This window comes from Brassica napus, chromosome C1, assembly GCF_020379485.1.
Source record: "Brassica napus cultivar Da-Ae chromosome C1, Da-Ae, whole genome shotgun sequence".
Classification (NCBI taxonomy): Eukaryota; Viridiplantae; Streptophyta; class Magnoliopsida; order Brassicales; family Brassicaceae; genus Brassica; species Brassica napus.
The window spans coordinates 19,030,469-19,048,101 of record NC_063444.1 but is presented as its reverse complement, the minus strand read 5'-3'; the positions used below and the strand labels follow the sequence as shown (position 1 = coordinate 19,048,101).

Below are 17,633 nucleotides of genomic sequence, written 5' to 3'. Positions count from 1 at the left end.
TACATGTAATGCTAACTTAAACTGTTGCTATGGTGTTTAAAACATAGTTCTTCGTCTAGTTGTTCTTAAAGCTAAGTTTAGGATTGGTCACCCTTTAAACTTAGATCATAGGATTAATTGGGATCAAGCCATTGCTTGACTCAATACCTGAAAACAAACTAGTATGATCTAATTAACCAGATACAGACGAGGGTTGGTCTAGAAGATTAGAGAACACAAATCAAACCTGTTCGTAAAGCTTTCTGGAAGAAGCGTCCATCGACGCAACAATAGTTCTGTCGGTCGATACTTTGAAAGGTGTATCGACCGTTATTCTTTATGAATCATCAGTCGACACTTTCTCGCGATTAACATACGATAGTTGAAACCCGAGATCCAGATTAGATAATCCGATTGATTATATCTAAGTTTGAGTTCGAGAACAATTAATATCAATAAACCCCTAAAAACCCAAATTAAATTATTTACTTATCATACCTGAGATTATATCTGAATCTAACCATTCTCCCAACTGTTAACAACCTCAAAACAAATCAATCGAGCAATAACTTTGCTCGTCAATTCATTTACTGCTTTAAAAATCTCTAAATCTAACTCTAATTCGAAGGCTATAAATCTACTGCGTAATCCTAGAGTTTCTGTGGATTCGATCCATAAGTACTACATCTGATACTCTTATTTGAGAGAGTAATTCACTCCTTAGGGTAATTTGAGTGATATCAAATTTAGCGCCGTTGCCGGAGACTCTTTCTTATTACCATTAGATTAAGTTTAGAACTTAGTCTAGATTTTTGTTACTAAATTTGAAAAAGTTTTCCCTCTTATCCTGCTGACACATGTACTTAAGATGGAAGATATGGATTTTGGCCTGACATCGATCGACGAAACAACAACAACATCGAGCGACGAGTCGACAGAAAAATCGATCGACGCTGCACATCAAACATCGATCGACGACGCCCCGCCGGAAGCAAGTAAGTCTTCTCTTACCAATAATGCTAATGAGGGAGTAGTCCTAGGAGAACCTAAATGTCAACTAAGCAACGCAATTAACAGAATCATAAATGAACAGGGGACTGCAATCCCTGTTAAAATTAATTTGATCTTAAAAAGAGATAATGAAATAAAATTGCCTCTGCAAGACTACTTAAACCCTGGCAGGACCTATTCCAATAGGTCCGCCATTAAACTATCCAAAGATGATACCAAGAAATCCGAGGTTAGCCTCGAATACTTATTCTTGGTACGTCAGAATCCTTTTCGTGGAACCGTCTCAGAACACCCACAAGATCACATCAAATATCTAGAAGATATGATGGATGACGAGTACAATCACTGTAAACTTTTTTCATTTTCCTTAGAGGGCGACGTCAGAAAATGGCTGGACCAACTACCAGCAGGCTCTTTGACGTGCTGGAAGGAAATAAGGAATACCTTCATTAATCACTTCTTCGATGAGACGCGTTACTGGGATATAAGGAAGAAAATATCTGCATTCCGCCAAGATCCACGAGAATCATTCAAGAACGCTTGGGAGAGATTCAAGAGTTACCAGCTTGAATGCCCCCACCATGGCTATTCAGAACCACAACTCATTAATACCTTTTACGGAGGTATTAACTTGCATTACCAAATCATGCTTGACACAGCCAGTGAAGGGAGCTTCAGTACCGGGAACCCTGAAGAGGCGAAGCGTTTGATCAAGGATGTAGCTACGGGTAAATCCTACGAAATGATGGACGTAGAGCGAGGAAAGAGAGTCGACTCAATGGATGGGCCACATTTAGCCAAAATCAAAGAGTCTCTAGACACACTTCATTCTGCTCTAGAGGAACAAAACCAATTTGGAATTTACCAAATTGACGATGATACCCTTTCTGAACTAGAACAACGGGTGGATTTCGTAGTTATTACAACCTTGAAGGATAGGTATTATATCCTAACACCGATAGTTTTACCCAAAACTACGATGCTACTGTGGGATCGTGCAGAGGCAGAACGAAATTTAGGCTAAACCAAACTTTCACGGGAAATCGCAAAATGGCCACTGACATGAATGGAAAGATAAACATAATCTACAGTGAGCTGATGAGAAAGTTCGACGCTTTAAGTGAACACATTAAGAGACTGGAGAGTCAAGTAGCGGAGAATGCGACCGCCATCAAAAGAGAAATGGTACGTCTCCCTGGGCGAACTGACGCGAATCCGAAGCGTCAAGTTAATGTTGTGTTGCTAAGGAGCGGAAAACGCCTCATCCCGAGCACAATAGAAATCAACCATGCAGAAAAACCCGCTGAAGTTGAAAAGACCGGCGACAGTAGATCACTGCCGATAATTCTGGATAGTCCCAACCCAGAATTAGAAACTTCTCGAGAAAAAGGACGGTCCAACACTGAGGAAGCGGCTATCGACCTCGAGGAGGAAGAAGAGGAGTTGGAAGAAGAAGTGGAAATAGATCGACAAAAAGGAAACAACGTTGATCGACCAACTACGGTAAATATCGATCGACAAACTGGAAACAATGTCGATCGACGCTCGACTTCTGCTGAACCAGCCGTAGAGAGAGTGTATAGGACTTTACCACCTTTTCCTCCTAATAAGACGCAAACTAAGCGAGAATTAGATAAGGCGATCTGCAAGAAAGCATTCGATAAAATCACGTTGGAAATGCCATTGAGTGATGTCATAAAAGTATCACCTTCAATAAAGAAATATGTAAAAGACATGGTATCCAACAGCTTCCCAGCCGCTGAGCACAGCGTCATGATGGTTTCGGAGGAAGTGAGTGCAATAATCCAAGGCGAAACTCCGATCAAGTGGCCCAATCCGGGCAGCTTTGTTTTGGATTGCAATATACGAAATAAAAGTCTTCCTCGATCCCTTTGTGACCTAGGTTCCAGCGTGAACCTCATGCCGCACTCTGTCACGATATCCCTGGGATACGACAAATTCAAACCAACCAAAATAACTTTGGTTCTTGCCGATAGATCCGTTAGAGTACTTGAGGTAGTACTTGATGACGTGTCAATAAGGATTAACGACTGTCACGTACCAACGAATTTCGTTGTGCTGAAATACCAGAACGAACCGAAAGATCCCCTTATTTTGGGTAGACCATTTCTAGCTACAGCTGGTGCGGTCATCGACGTCAAGGAGGGTCAGATATGTTTAAACATTGGAAACATTCCAATGACCTTCGATATGGAAAAAATGATAAAACGACCCTTAATCGATAAACAGATCTCCTACATGGACGATATCTCTGAGCTGGCTGAAGAATCCTTCGTAGACCTATGCTCAGATGATCCTCTGGAAAAAAAATGCTTACATCTACCGAAGAGGAAACATTTAGTGTCGACAGGAGGGCTGATGAATACATGCGATTAATGGACGCAAGTATAGAAAAAGCAAATGTCGATGAAGTAGAGGACGTGACTTCGGAAATCAATGTCGATCGATATTTAAAGGATGCCATCGCTCGACAAAAATCTTCCCCAGAAGATTGGGATCCCGAAAAAGCACCAAAAATTGAGTTAAAGCAACTACCTACCGGACTTAAATATGCTTTTCTCTATAAAAATTCCTACCCCGTAATCCTAAATGCCAACCTAACCAATGGAGAACTTGCGATGCTATTAATAAAACTGCACAAATATAGGAGAGCCCTCAGATACTCTCTCGAGGATATTCCTGGGATATCTCCGAACCTGTGCATGCACCGAATTCACTTAGATGACGATTCCAAATCGTCTGTGGAACACCAAAGGAGGCTAATCCCGAACTTAAAAGAAGTTGTTAAGAAAGAAATTATCAAACTCTTAGATGCTGGAGTCATCTACCTAATTTCAGATAGCAACTGGGTGAGCCCAGTGCATGTTGTGCCTAAGAAAGGTGGAATTACAGTGGTGAGGAATGATAAAAATGAACTAATCCCTACGCGCATTGTCACCGGACATCGGATGCATCGATTACATAAAACTGAACGCCGCCACTAGAAAAGATCACTTACCTTGACCTTTCATTGACCAAATGTTAGAAAGATTAGCGAATAACCAATACTACTGTTTTCTAGACGGATACTCTGGATTTTTCCAAATCCCTATACATCCTGACGATCAAGAAAAGACCACTTTTACGTGCCCTTACGGAACATTCACATACCGCAGAATGCCATTCGGTCTATGTAATGCCCCTGCCACTTTCCAACGATGCATGATGTCAATCTTTACGGAGATGATAGAAGATATCATGGAAGTCTTTGTGGACGATTTCTCAGTATATGGATCTCGTTTCAAAAATTATCTCGATAACCTATGTAAAGTTTTGGCAAGTGTGAGGAAAAGAACCTAGTTCTGAATTGGGAAAAATGCCACTTCATGGTTAACGATGGAATCGTCCTAGGACATAAAGTATCCGCTGCTCGTATAGAAGTCGATCGAGCAAAAATTGAGGTAATGACCGGCTTGCCTGCACCTACAAACGTGAAAGACGTAAGAAGTTTTCTCGAAAATGACGGATTTTACAGGATGTTTATACAAGATTTTAGTAAAATCGCTAGACCACTGACAGCCTTCCTCTGTAAAGAAGTTAAATTTGACTTCACACCAGAATGCGTAAAGTCTTTTGAGGAAATAAAGAAAGCCTTGATAACTGCCCCCATTGTACAAGCACCTGACTAGAATCTTCCTTTCGAAATTATGTGTGATGCGAGTGATTTCGCCGTAGGCGCAGGTTTAGGCCAAAGGAAAGACAAAATGCTACTTGCTGTTTACTATGCCAGTCAAACACTCGACGAGGCACAAAGGAATTATGCAACAACAGAAAAAGAACTACTTGCTGTAGTCTATGCATTTGAAAAATTCCGGCAATATCTAGTCGGTTCGCGTGTGATAGTCCACAACGACCAAGCTGCAATAAAATATTTAATGCAGAAGAAAGACGCAAAGCCACGACTCCTGCGATGAATCCTTCTACTTCAAGAATTCGACATCAAGATGAAAGATAAAAGAGGAGTAGAAAACGGAATCGCCGATCACCTTTCTCGGATATGAATAGACGATGACGTTCCCATCGACGATTTCTTACCAATATAAAACGTTTACCGAACAGATTCATTCTTTGGAAACATATGTCTCACATCCGAGGAGCCGTCGATGGACGCCGACGATGCTATGTCGATCGACACTCCCGATGATCAATATTGCCTTCAACACCATACCTCCTGAACATGACTCTCCCGTAGACGGAAGTCTGAGTCGGGAAGTGCACGCAATCTAAAAAATTTTACGCGATAGACATTGGTACGCTGACATAGTGAACTATCTAGCTGATGACGTAGAACCTGAAGGTTTAAGACGGTATACAAGAAAGAAATTTTTGAGAGAAGTTAGGAGATATCACTGGGACAAGCCATATCTCTACAAACATTGCTCTGACGGGATATATAGACGTTGCGTCGCCGAAACTGAAATCCCTGATATTTTATTCCAATGCCATTGATCCGACTACGCTGGACATTTTGCAACCTTTAAAACAGTGTCAAAAATCCTTCAGGCGGGATTTTGGTGGCCGACCATGTTTCGCGATGCTCATGCATTCATAACACAATGCGACAGATGCCAACAAAGTGGGAAAATCAGTAAAAGACATGAAATGAAACATAAATCTATTCTAGAGGTAGAAGTCTTTGATTGTTGGAGAATAGATTTCATGGGCCCTTTCCCTTCTTCGTACGGGAACAAATACATACTAGTCGTTGTTGATTATATATCGAAATGGGTAGAAGCAGTAGCGTCCCCAACGAACGACGCGTCTATAGTCATCAAACTTTTCAAAAGCATTATCTTCCCAAGATTTGGAATACCTCGAGTAGTCATAAGTGACGACAAAACCCATTTCATCAACAAAATTTTCGACAGATTACTCCAAAGTAAAGAGTAAACCATAGAGTTGCCACACCCTACCATCCACATACAAGTGGATAGGTGGAAGTCTCAAATCGGCAGATCAAGGAAAGCTTAGAAAAGATTGTAGGGACCTCCAGGAAAGTTTGGTCTAGGAAACTAGACAATGCACTCTGGGCTTAACGGACTGCATTCAAAACTCCATTGGGAACGACCCCATTTCACCTACTCTATGGGAAATCCTGTCACTTACCAGTTGAGCTAGAACATAAGGCAGCATGGGCTATAAAACTATTAAATTTCGACATCAAACCAGCTGCCAAAAAAAAACTAATGCAGCTTAACGAGCTGGATGAAATTAGACACTTAGCCTACCAAAGTTCTAAGATATATAAGGTCCACCAGGGCGTTGGTGGAAGTGCAGCCTCGGGCTGATCCGGCTTAGGTCCACCAGGACGTTGGACCGTGTAGCGTCAAGGCATGGTCGATGGGGTACGGACAATCGCTAGAAGTTCCTTTTCTGTAGTTGCATAGCGACACTGAGCTTCATCTAATGTCATGCTCGCACAATCGATCACGTGAAGCTTCTTGTCTTTTCGTTGTCCTAGCACAGCTCCAAGTGCGAAGTCGCTTGCGTCTGTCATGATCTTGAATGGGAGCTCCCAGTCTGGTGGTTGCACGATGGGTGCGCTGACTAGAGCTCCTTTGATCGTGTGGAAGGCTGACAAACAATCGCTGTCGAACTCAAATCTTGTCTCCTTGCAGAGCAGGCGAGTAAGTGATCTTGCGATTTTGGAAAAGTCCTTAATGAATCTTCTGTAAAAGCCAGCATGTCCTGGGAAACTCTTGATTCCTTTGACAGAGTTTGGAGGTTGTAAGCTCATCATCACTTCTATCTTTGCTTGTCCACTTCGATCCCCTTTTCGAAGATTTTGTGACTGAGAACGATCCCATCTCGCACCATGAAGTGACACTTCTCCCAATTCAAAACGAGATGCTTTTCCTCGCAGCACTGAAGGACCCTACATAATTTTGACAAACACACAGAAAAGGAGTTCCCATAGACGCTAAAATCGTCCATGAAGACTTCCATTATATCCTCAATTAGGTCAGTAAAAATAGACATCATGCAATGCTAGAATGTCGCGGGAGCGTTGCACAAACCAAACAGCATTCTCCTGTAGGCAAAGGTGCTGTAAGGACATGTGAAGGTCATCTTCTCGTGATCGTCTGGGTGAATGGGAATCTGAAAGAAACCTGAATAACCATCTAAGAAGCAGTAATATGGGTGGTTTGCCAATCTCTCAAGCATTTGATCAATAAATGGGAGCGGGAAGTGATCCTTACGTGTCGCCGTATTTAATTTTTGAAAATCAATACACATACGGTGACCGGTTACTGTCCTAGTGGGTATCAATTAATTCTTTTCATTAGCAACTACAGTGATACCCCCTTTCTTAGGAACTACATGAACAGGACTAACCCACTTACTATCAGAAATAGCATAAATTACACCAGCTTCTAGAAGTTTCATTATCTCTTTCTTAACAACATCTTTTAAATTTGGGTTTAACCGCCTCTGATGTTCTACAGAAGTCATCGATTCATCTTCTAGGTGTATTCTATGCATGCATAAATCATGTGAAATACCGGGAATATCAGCTAATGAATATCCTATTGCCTTGCGGTATTTTCTCAATTCACACAATAGTTTAGCAGTTTCCACATTATTAAGCTCAGAGTTCACGATAACAGGGTATGTTGAATTAGGTCCAAGAAACGCATACCTGAGTCCCGCTGGAAGGGACTTTAATTCGATCTTTGGAGCCTTGAGTTCGCTCCACGAATCATCGAGCTGGCAGGTTGGTTTGGTCAGCTTTTTAGGAGCAGCTGCTCCTCCTTGTGAAATCTGATTTCTCGTTTCCCCCAGACTTAGAAAAGCGACCGGCTTCTCGATGATTTCACACGAGTCTAGCATCTTTTCGTATCCGTCGGCATCAACGTTGCACGTGTTCTGCTCAGACTATACTCGTATCAGAGCTACTTCCAAAGGATCATCTACAAGGATTTCTTCGATCATCCCTTGTTGAGGGGTCAAGGCAGCATTCTCGTCGCTAATCGTGAAGTTCTGACCATCTAGCATAGGTCGTTTGAGAAGCTCATCCATCTCGAACTTCATCACAATATCTCCCAGTTGGAAATCAATCGTCCCGTTGCAGACGTCAATTATTGCACCAGCTGTGCACATGAAAGGACGGCCCAGGATGAGAGGGTCTTTTGGTTCATCTTCGAGCTCTAGAACCACAAAGTCTGCAGGAACAGTGGTGTTACCAATTTGAACTTGTAGATCTTTAAGAACACCTACTAGCAACTTAACTGATCTGTCTGCGAACACTAAAGAAATCCTGGTTGGCTTGAAGTTGGTTAGTCCCATGCGTTTTGCAATTGATTAGGACATGAGATTCACACTGGAACCCAAATCGCATAAAGAACAAGCGAAGACTGTCTTTCCAATCTGAACAGATAGGACAAATTTTGCAGGATCTTCCAATTTCCTGACTGTTCTGTTTTGAAGGACTGCGCTGCATTCTTTCGAGACCATCATGATGTCGCTGTCTGCAGAAGTTTTCCCGGAGATCAGCCCTTTCACAAGCCTGCGCATTGAAGGAATCATCTGAATAGCATCCATGAGAGAGAACTTAACGTTCAACTATTTTAGCATCTTTTTGCACTTCATCTCTTCGCAATCCTTGCGTGATTTCTTAGCAGGGACTGGATAGGGAACTTTTGGAATGTAGACGCGTGTTGGAACAGGTTGTTCTTGCGTCATGGGGGCTACTGGTTCAGCGGTTTGTTGGCGGCTCCGGTTCATGATCGTCATCGTGGACATCCTCATGCGAATGTGGTTCTCCCTCTTTCTGATTTCCCTTCTCTTGAGTAGTGAGCTTCTTGTGGGCAGGATCTGATAGATGTCTTCCACTTCTCAGATCCACTGCGTTACAGTCTTTGGGATTCTTGTATGTGTTCCCTGGGAGTGTTCCCTGTTGCCTTTTTATTGTTTCAGCAGTTTGAGCAATCTGAACGTCCATCTGCCTTATGTGGCTCGCTACAGCATCGTATTTGGAATTCAATTCCGTGAACATGTTGTCCACCCGAGGGTTTATCTCGGTTGTAACCTGTTTCAGTGCTTTTCCTTGAATATGTTGACCTTGCAGAAGTTGTTGCATCATTCCCTTAAGCTCATCTGGCGGACCGCTCGCGGTTGCAGGAGTAGCCTGTTGATTATTCTGCCGGTTCTGAAATTGATTCTGAGCCTGGCTGAGGATGAACATCTTCCCATTCTGATTATGATTCTGATTCTGATTCTGGAAGTATGGCTTCTGATATCCAGTGTTTTGGAACTGATTTCCTTGAGATTTGTCGTTGGGGTTATCTGGTTTGGTCTTGTACGAGAAAAGATGCGGGTTTTTCCTCATATTTGGATTTGGATGGTAATTTTTGAACTGCCAACCCTATAATTGGATCTTAATCTACTGTCAAGTTAACAGTGTAGTTGTAATATTTTTAGATTCAATTCCAGAGAACCAGTTCACACTTTATCTTTATGGGATCAGAATTAAGCTAAAACGAAGTAGGGGTTTTAAGAAGATGTGAATAACGTAAGGAACAAGTAACAAGATTAGGTTGTTTTCAAATTGATTAAAGGCGCTAGTCTAGGGTTTCTTTTCAGGCAAGGAGTTCGCGAACCAAGCAATTATTCAAGTTCAGTTTATAACAAGTCTAAATTCGGATCACTCTGATTGAATCAACCCACTCTCGTGGTGTTGATTCCTTTGCGAGACAATCTTGATGCCTAAACTCTTGTTTAGATCAAGACACGATGGCAAGCCTTAGAGATCAAGTCCGATATGTTCACAATACACCCTAATATCTACTCTCGCTGATTAGGGATGCAAGCTCATTCAAATCATGTCAGGTTATCAATCAACGGTTAGCTAAACCGATTAACCCTAATTCATGCACTAAGTGATCAGTTCAATGCAATCAATAAGAACAGATATGAATGTAGACAATCTCAAGATGACTTATCTATGCTTAGCTCACGAATCCAAAACCCTAGAACCCTAAACTAACTTGGTGACTACTCAGACATAACACAAGAACAGAGAAGCATGATTTCTGAATAATACTGCATATAATAAATAATAGGAATCAGAGGGTTCAGGATAATCTTCTCTAGGAGATAGATGGAGCCGTCTCCCTTATAAGTAGTAAATCGCAAATCACAAGCTCTCTCTCAGGTCTTTTTTGCGTAAAACTGAGGTAGGTCTAAAATAATAAGTAGGAAACTATATATATAGGAGCCACAAGCGGCTAGAAGAAGAAAATAGGAAATCTAGGGAAAATCCCGAAATATTTGGAAACTTTCTTTTTTTTATCTCTGTCGCTGGAACAGGCACTCATGCTCCTCCGGTTGGCTGTTTTGCGCGAAAGACTCCAAATCATACTTTTTTCTCTTCTTTTCCTCTAGCTGGTCCATTTCCCATCCAATACAACTCTAGACCTGTTATGACTCAAAGGGGACTAAAAAGACTCGATAAAACCTTGAAAACTATTTGTAAGACATACGTATAATGTGCCAAAAACACAATATATCACTTGTAGTCGGCCTTTGAATAAGATCAGTGCTAACAGTAACTTTTTCTTCTTCTTAGAGCTAGTTGCTTCCATCTGACCTTGATCTTTATACAGCTTATCCTCATCAAAGACTACATTCCTGCTGATAGTACACTTTTCCTCTTCTGGTAACCACACGCTGTAACCTTTAGTACCCTATGGGTAACCCATGAAGAATCCCTTAACAGCTCTTGGACCTAACTTTTCAATTGTTCTGTGTACATAAGCAACACAACCAAACCACCTAAGATGACTGTAATCAACCTTTGACCCTGACCACACTTCTTCTGGAATCTGAAACCTCAAAGATGCATTAGGAGACATGTTTATCAGATAAACTGCAGTCGACGCTTCCTCAGCCCAGAACTTCTTCTACATTCTTTTTTCTGCCAACATACACCTAATCTTAGCTGCTATTGTCATGTTCATCCTCTCAGACACTCCATTCTGCTGCCGAGTATAAACGCAAGTCATGTGTCGTTTAATCCATGAGTCTTGACAAAGCTTATCCATCAGATTGTTGCAGAACTCCAGTCCATTATTTTTCCTTAGACACTTTATCTTCTTCTTTGTTTGATTTTCCACAAGTACCTTCCATTCTGAAAAAAATTCTCGAACACCTCATCTTTACTCCTTAAGAACCTGATCAAGGCCATTCTTGAGTAATCATCGATGAATGTAAGAAAGTATTTACATCCTGACAGAGTTGGCTCATTCAAAACCGAGCCCCATAGATCACTGTGAATGTATTCAAGAATACCTTTTGTAGTGTGTTTGCCCACTAGAAAGCTTTGCTTGTGGGACTTTCCAAATACACACTCCTCACAGAAATCTAAAGTGTGGACCTCCTTTGAGTCTAGATAACCTCCTTTGACCAGAAGATTCATGTTCTTAAGACTCATGTGCCCTAACCTTGAGTGCCATTTGTTTGTCAAGTTCAAATCAGCTCTGACAACAGATGCTTCTCCTTTCACCATCGATCCTTGCAAATAATACAGCCCATCTTTATATTTCCCAGAAATCACCTTCTGGCCATTCTTGTAGAAAGTAACTATGAAGTCTTCTCCTTCATACTTGCAACCGCTCTTTTCTAACTGGCCATAAGAGATGAGGTTCCTGCTCATGGTTGGCATGTATCTCACCACAGTCAAGATAACCGTAGCTCCTTCTGAGTTTATGATCTTCAGCTTGCCCATACCTTTGACTTCACTGAAAGTATTATTTCCCATTAATACCTTTCCACCATCAATCTCCTTGAAGTCAAATAAAACATCTCTATCTGGTGTAATGTGGAATGTACATCCAGAATCCATGACCCACTCACTCTTGGGGTCTTTTCACTTGCTGTCAAGATCATAGGAAACTCCTTTTCCTGAGCGACATTTGCGGAATCAGCTGCTCTCCCATTCTTTCTTTCAGGATAATCTTTCTTGAAGTGTCCTTCCTTCCCACATATCCAACATTCTCTAGCTTTATGTTGATTCTTTGGTCTAGATTTAGACCTTGAATCCCTACTCTTGGATCTTTCACTTGACTGACCATAACCCTTCCTCTCAGGTCTACCCCTGGTCACAACCAAACCTTCTGCATTTGACTTAGCCTTTCCAATGAGCCCCTTTTCCTTTAGCTCAACTTCCTTGGCATAAGTAGAACTGGTTACTTCCTTCAGAGTCAGTGTTTCCTTCCCATTACCGTATTTAGTGTATGAACCAATGAGTCGAACTGTCTTGGGAGACTAGGCAGGACCTGGATTGTTTGGTCCTCATCATTCACATTAATGTTCAAATTTGCCAAATCGTCTACCAGTTTCAGAAACACATCAAGATTTTCCTCTATGATTTTGTGTTCTTCCATCTTAAAACTGGCAAACCTCTGCTTCAAATAAATTCGGTTAGGTAAGGACTTCGTCTGATAATCCCTTTCCTGAGCCTTTCATACTCCTAGAGCTGTTGTCTCCTTCCTAACCTTATGTAAGATCATGTTGCTAAGAGAAGAGCATATCAGATTCTTTGCTCTCTTATCCTTCTCCTTTTTCAGCGGATCAACCGGAGAACTCCTAGCTTCTGTGACCTCACCTTCTTTTTCTTTTCCTTTAACAGAACTGTTGGATTCTTCTTCTTCAAAAACAAAATCTAAACCCTGAAGCTCAAGCTTCATAAGCATTTTAAACTTCCATAAACCAAAGTCTCCTTAACCGTCAAACTTCTCCACCTCAAATTTACCTTGAGCTGGTTCCAAGACTCCAGACTTTATCCTATGCTAAAGCTGAACACCCAGACCAGTAACCTTTAACTTCTTCAAACAACTCCAAATGATGGACAGAACCAGAGCCCCCTGAACACTGTGCAGCCAAACACCAACAGCAGATCAAAAACTGAAACCGTAATCTTTCTCTGTTGAACCTAATGCTCTGATACCACTTGTTTAGAATTCTTTAACCAATTAACCAGTTTATCTCACTTGACTAAGTAACCTTATGTTGGGGTCAAAAACGATCACGACGAAGTTAACATCCAAATCTCCGTAAAAATCAGCGTGAACATTTTTTACGAAAGTTATTCTTCGTAAAAAGAATCTTCACAAAAAAACCTTGCTGTAAAATCTTGTTCTAATCTCAATCAAACCGCTAAATACTGTTGGAGTCAAAAACGGTTACGACAAAGTTAATGTCCAAATCTCCGTAAAAATTAGCGTAAACATTTTTTACGAAAGTTATTCTTCGTAAAAAGAATCTTCACAAAGAGCCTTGCGGTAAAATCTTGTTCTAAACTCAATTGAACCACTAAATACCGATTTTTCGGAGGCAACGAACAAGTATCTAAATCGGCCACGGACAAGCTCAAGTATGGCCATCGGACCACGCACACGGCTCGGTTGCTACGTAGCGATCGAGCTCCAGCCAAGCTCGGTCGCTACGTAGCGACCGAGTACGCACATGGCTCGGTAGCTACGTAGCGATCGAGCTCTAGCCAAGCTCGGTCGCTACGTAGCGACCGAGCACAAGCCAAGCTCGGTCGCTACGTAGCGACCGAGCACGTACGCGGTTCGGTCGCTACGTAGCGACCGAACTTTCCCAAAACGTTGATACGACACGAATCCATACATTCTCGTATACTCTTTAATGGTATCTCCCGTAGGCCACAGCTAAACCATTCTTTGTTTCTCATCACTCGAAGTCATCAGTCAAACTTTATGATAAAAACCACGGGAAGTTTGTTTTAATCGAAGAAACCGTAATAAACGTTTCGAGTCAAAGACGGCCCAAAGAGACCTAAAACGCAACTCGAAGCCCACTTACGATTTCTTAACCGAAAACCCATAAGCCTTATGACTGTTTATGCTTGGTTCGTAAGGCAAGATAAATGTCAAGTTTCCGCGGATAAATGTGAAGTTTCCGAAGATAACCACGAAGATCGGGAAAATTGGAATACCTCCAATTTTGAGCTATGACGGCTTAAGGGCAGAAGGGGAAAGGCACAAACCGACCTAGGAGCAAGTATATAAGGAGTCCTAGGTGAGAGGCAAAGGGGGATTCGACACACATCAAAACTTAGCACTTAGAGCAATTTAGGCAATTTTTCGTTTTGTTTTTGAGCTGCGACTCAATTAGGTTTAACAGCTTTAGGGTTTTAGAACTAGGAATCTCGCCAACAGCTCTCGTAGCCCAGGCTCTTACCTTGTTGTAACGCTCAAACGTGAATTCGATTTCTTATATTTTATCATCTTTATTTCGTGTTCTGATTGCTTGGCGTGCGCTATTAGCAGATATCTGGGACCTCTGGGAAACTAGGATTCTCCTACTTTCCTTATTTAAACGAAAATCGACAGTGCAAATTTCGGTTCCCACAGTTTGGCGCTAGATGGAGGGGGGTTACAGATTACTCTTACTCATGGCCACAAAACGCTTGATCGAAACGATGTCTGGATATATGAAAGACAAACTCGCAGCACTGACTTCTCCTATGGCCAACGCTTACAGAAACGCCGTAGTGTTCAACAAAAATGGAAAACTTAGTCGCGACCTTCCGCCATAAGAAGAGCACTAAACGAGCTCGCGATTTCTCCCTCTAAACACAAAGGGCAATAATAAAATATATCCAACCCCATAAAGTTCTTCTTATTACCGAGTTGGAGAAATCTCAGCGTGTTATGGTTTGACCAAAAGACTTTTTCCGAAAAATTTTCGGAAAAATAAAACTTGCTCTCCCAAAAACTGCGGAAAAACCCTAGGTTACTCGCGGAAAAACCTTAGATTACTCGCAGAAAGAAGAAGAACATGAAATCGGGTACGCAACCCCAACGGTGGTACTTCTTCTTGATAACTTTCGGAGAAACAAAGTCGATTTCTTAAATCATTCAAAATTTAAAAACGGTTGACGGACATGAAACAAAGCAAAACGGGAGATCGTTTCCGTCACTGTTAAAACGTTTTCTGAAACCTAAGGTTTCATAAAATACTTAAGAGTCGCTTCCATAGTAACATAAATCGTCGAATTCGAGCTTATTACGGAAAAATTACTCAAAACTTCCTCGGATCAATCCTGCAGAAAACGAGAAAATTTCTGATTAAGATGGGTCGCAATAAATTAAGCTCGTCACAGCCAAAGTTTATAGTACTTGAACCCAGAAACTAAAGTTGCAGAAGAGCCGCAAAACATTACTTTTCCGGAAAAGGGCTTTTCCACAGCGGAACTCGAAAACATGTTTACGAAACAGCTTTCGTAAAATTAAACTCATAATAGTTTTGCAGAATAACTTTCGTAAAATTAAGCTTGACAACATTTTACGAGACTGCTTTCGTCAATCTGAACTCGATAACATTTTATGAAACATCATTCGTAAAATTAAACTCAAGAACATTTTTTACACAGCTTTCGTAAAACTAAAATAATGACATTTTGCGGAATAACTTTCATAAAAACTTGAAAATATTTTCCGAAACAGCTTTCGTAAAATTAAACTCAAAAATGTTTTACGGAACATCATTTGCAAAGTGAAAAGAGTCAATATTTTATTATGAGACTTTCGTAGAAAAATTGGCAGCATTTACGAAATGACCGCATCAACGTATCATCAAAACTCGAGACCAGCCAGTGCCCAAAACAGGTCGCTACATAGCGACCTGTCAGGCCTCAAAAAGGTCCTCCTTTGTGTTCTCTTTTGAATCCTCATCGAAACGCTTTTCGTTTCATCTCAATTGAAATTTCCGTTGAGATTTTATGACGAAAACAAGTTAGACTCATCTAAACTTCTTGGCTTGCTCCTACTCGCTACATAGCGACCTGTAAGACCTCCAACTCTCTACATAGCGACCTGTCAGGCCTCAAAAAGGTCCTCCTTTTCGTTCTCTTTTGAATCCTCATCGAAACGCTTTTCATTTCGTCTCAATTGGAATTTCCGTTGAAATTTTACGACGAAAACAAGTTAGACTCGTCTAAACTTCTTGGTGTGCTCCTACTCGCTACATAGTGACCTGTCAGACCTCCAAATTGCTACATAGCGACCTGTCAGGCCTCAAAAAGATCCTCCTTTGCGTTCTCTTTTGAATCCCGATCGAAACGCTTTTGGTTTCGTCTCAATCAGAGTTTCCGTTGAGATTTTACGACGAAAACAAGTAAGACTCGTCTAAAATCCTTGGCTTGCTCCTACTCGCCCTTACCTCCATCTTTGCGTTCTCCTTCGAATCTCGATCGAAACGTCTCTTTTGTCGTCTAGATTGGAGTTACCATTGAAACTTTACGATAAAAAACCGCAAAGACTTGTTTTCTCGCATGAATTCAAATTAATCGTATAAAACGGCAATAGTTAACTTAACACCTTGGCCGCCTCAACTATACGATTACGTTGAACCTTTTCATAAAAAATTGACGTCGTATCTAAGGAGAAGATAACAGTCAAGTTCGGAAGATAAATGTCAAATTTCAAAGGATATCGAAAATGGCGAACATACACGAGAAGAGGAAGCGAAAATAAGCAAGCAAAACTGAGAAGAGACAAAACTGCATCTCCGAGAGCACTAAGGAATGTCTGACTTGTTTCAAAATCAAACTTGGAATTTTCGTAGGAAGGTACTAAGTATTAAAACGCTTTTGAGACTGCCATAGAATTTTAGGGAACTTAAAACTTAGGTGGATAGTCTTGTGAACTAAGTCATAGGCAGTTTTTCCTATTGCTCTTTAATTGCTCTGGCAGATCTTGCTAACCGATCTAAACTCTCGCAAAAATGAGAAACGATTGCCACGCATACTTAGCTCGCTTCCCAAAAAAAAAGAACTAGAGACACGCACATCGCCTTAAAATCGATTCGTTCCTAGCAACTTTCTTAAAAACCGACATACTCCAAGTTGTCAACCTGAAAACCACCAATTCGCAATCCTAGTGTCATCTTCAAACCGACCCGGATTGTCGGTCATTCTATTCCTCGAAAAAAAGGGAGGGAGTAGGTACATATACTATACTCGCATACTCCCTTACTTCAAAAAACTTTTTGCCTCGGCATAAAAAAAATGCTTTTGACAAAGTAAATTCTCGCAGCGATAGGTAGAAAACACTTAGGCAATCGGATGCCTCAATAAAATCGTCCCAATAGGCAAACGACAATCTAAGATTTTTCTAAACGCCAACAACATATCTAAAACATCACGAACATAATCTCGAGGACTATACAGCACCTCTTATCACGATCATGCGTTTAGAAAACATGTACCAATATCAAACTAAAACTCGACGATTAGCCAAAGTCTGGAAGACCCTTTCAACTTAAATAAAACGAGTTTCATATAAAAGTCAAAAATTATACGAGAAAATCTTCAACCACCAGCATTGCTTTCAGTTTCCGTTGAACCTGGTAAGTCACGGAAAAGCATCGAAAAAATTTCTTACAACTGGATCATAACAAAATAACCTTTGGTAAAACTCCATGAGTGATTCCAAGGAAATCTCACCAAAGATCGAAATCAAAGCAGAAACGCGTCCCGTAAAATCTGTGGAAATATCGCTACTTTGACATATCTGATTTACTATCATCGTAGAGCACTGACTTCTACGTTTCAC

The 17,633-nt window shown here is 41.1% G+C and overlaps 1 protein-coding gene and 1 non-coding gene across 2 annotated transcripts; one reads left to right on the top strand and one right to left on the bottom strand.

The window, feature by feature from the left end:
- Positions 1 to 1,471: 1,471 nt before the first annotated feature.
- Positions 1,472 to 1,578, bottom strand: LOC125581150. The gene has a single exon (XR_007318861.1). It is a non-coding gene; the product is annotated as a small nucleolar RNA R71 (small nucleolar RNA).
- Positions 1,579 to 2,040: 462 nt separating this feature from the next.
- LOC106370030 lies at positions 2,041 to 3,387 on the top strand. The gene has a single exon (XM_013810110.2). The coding sequence runs from the start codon at positions 2,041 to 2,043 to the stop codon at positions 3,385 to 3,387; it is 1,347 nt and encodes a 448-aa protein (XP_013665564.2).
- Positions 3,388 to 17,633: the final 14,246 nt, after the last annotated feature.

Excerpts from the sequence above, each read along its gene's own strand:
- LOC106370030 (XM_013810110.2), top strand. The coding sequence starts at position 2,041 with ATGGCCACTGACATGAATGGAAAGATAAACATAATCTACAGTGAGCTG.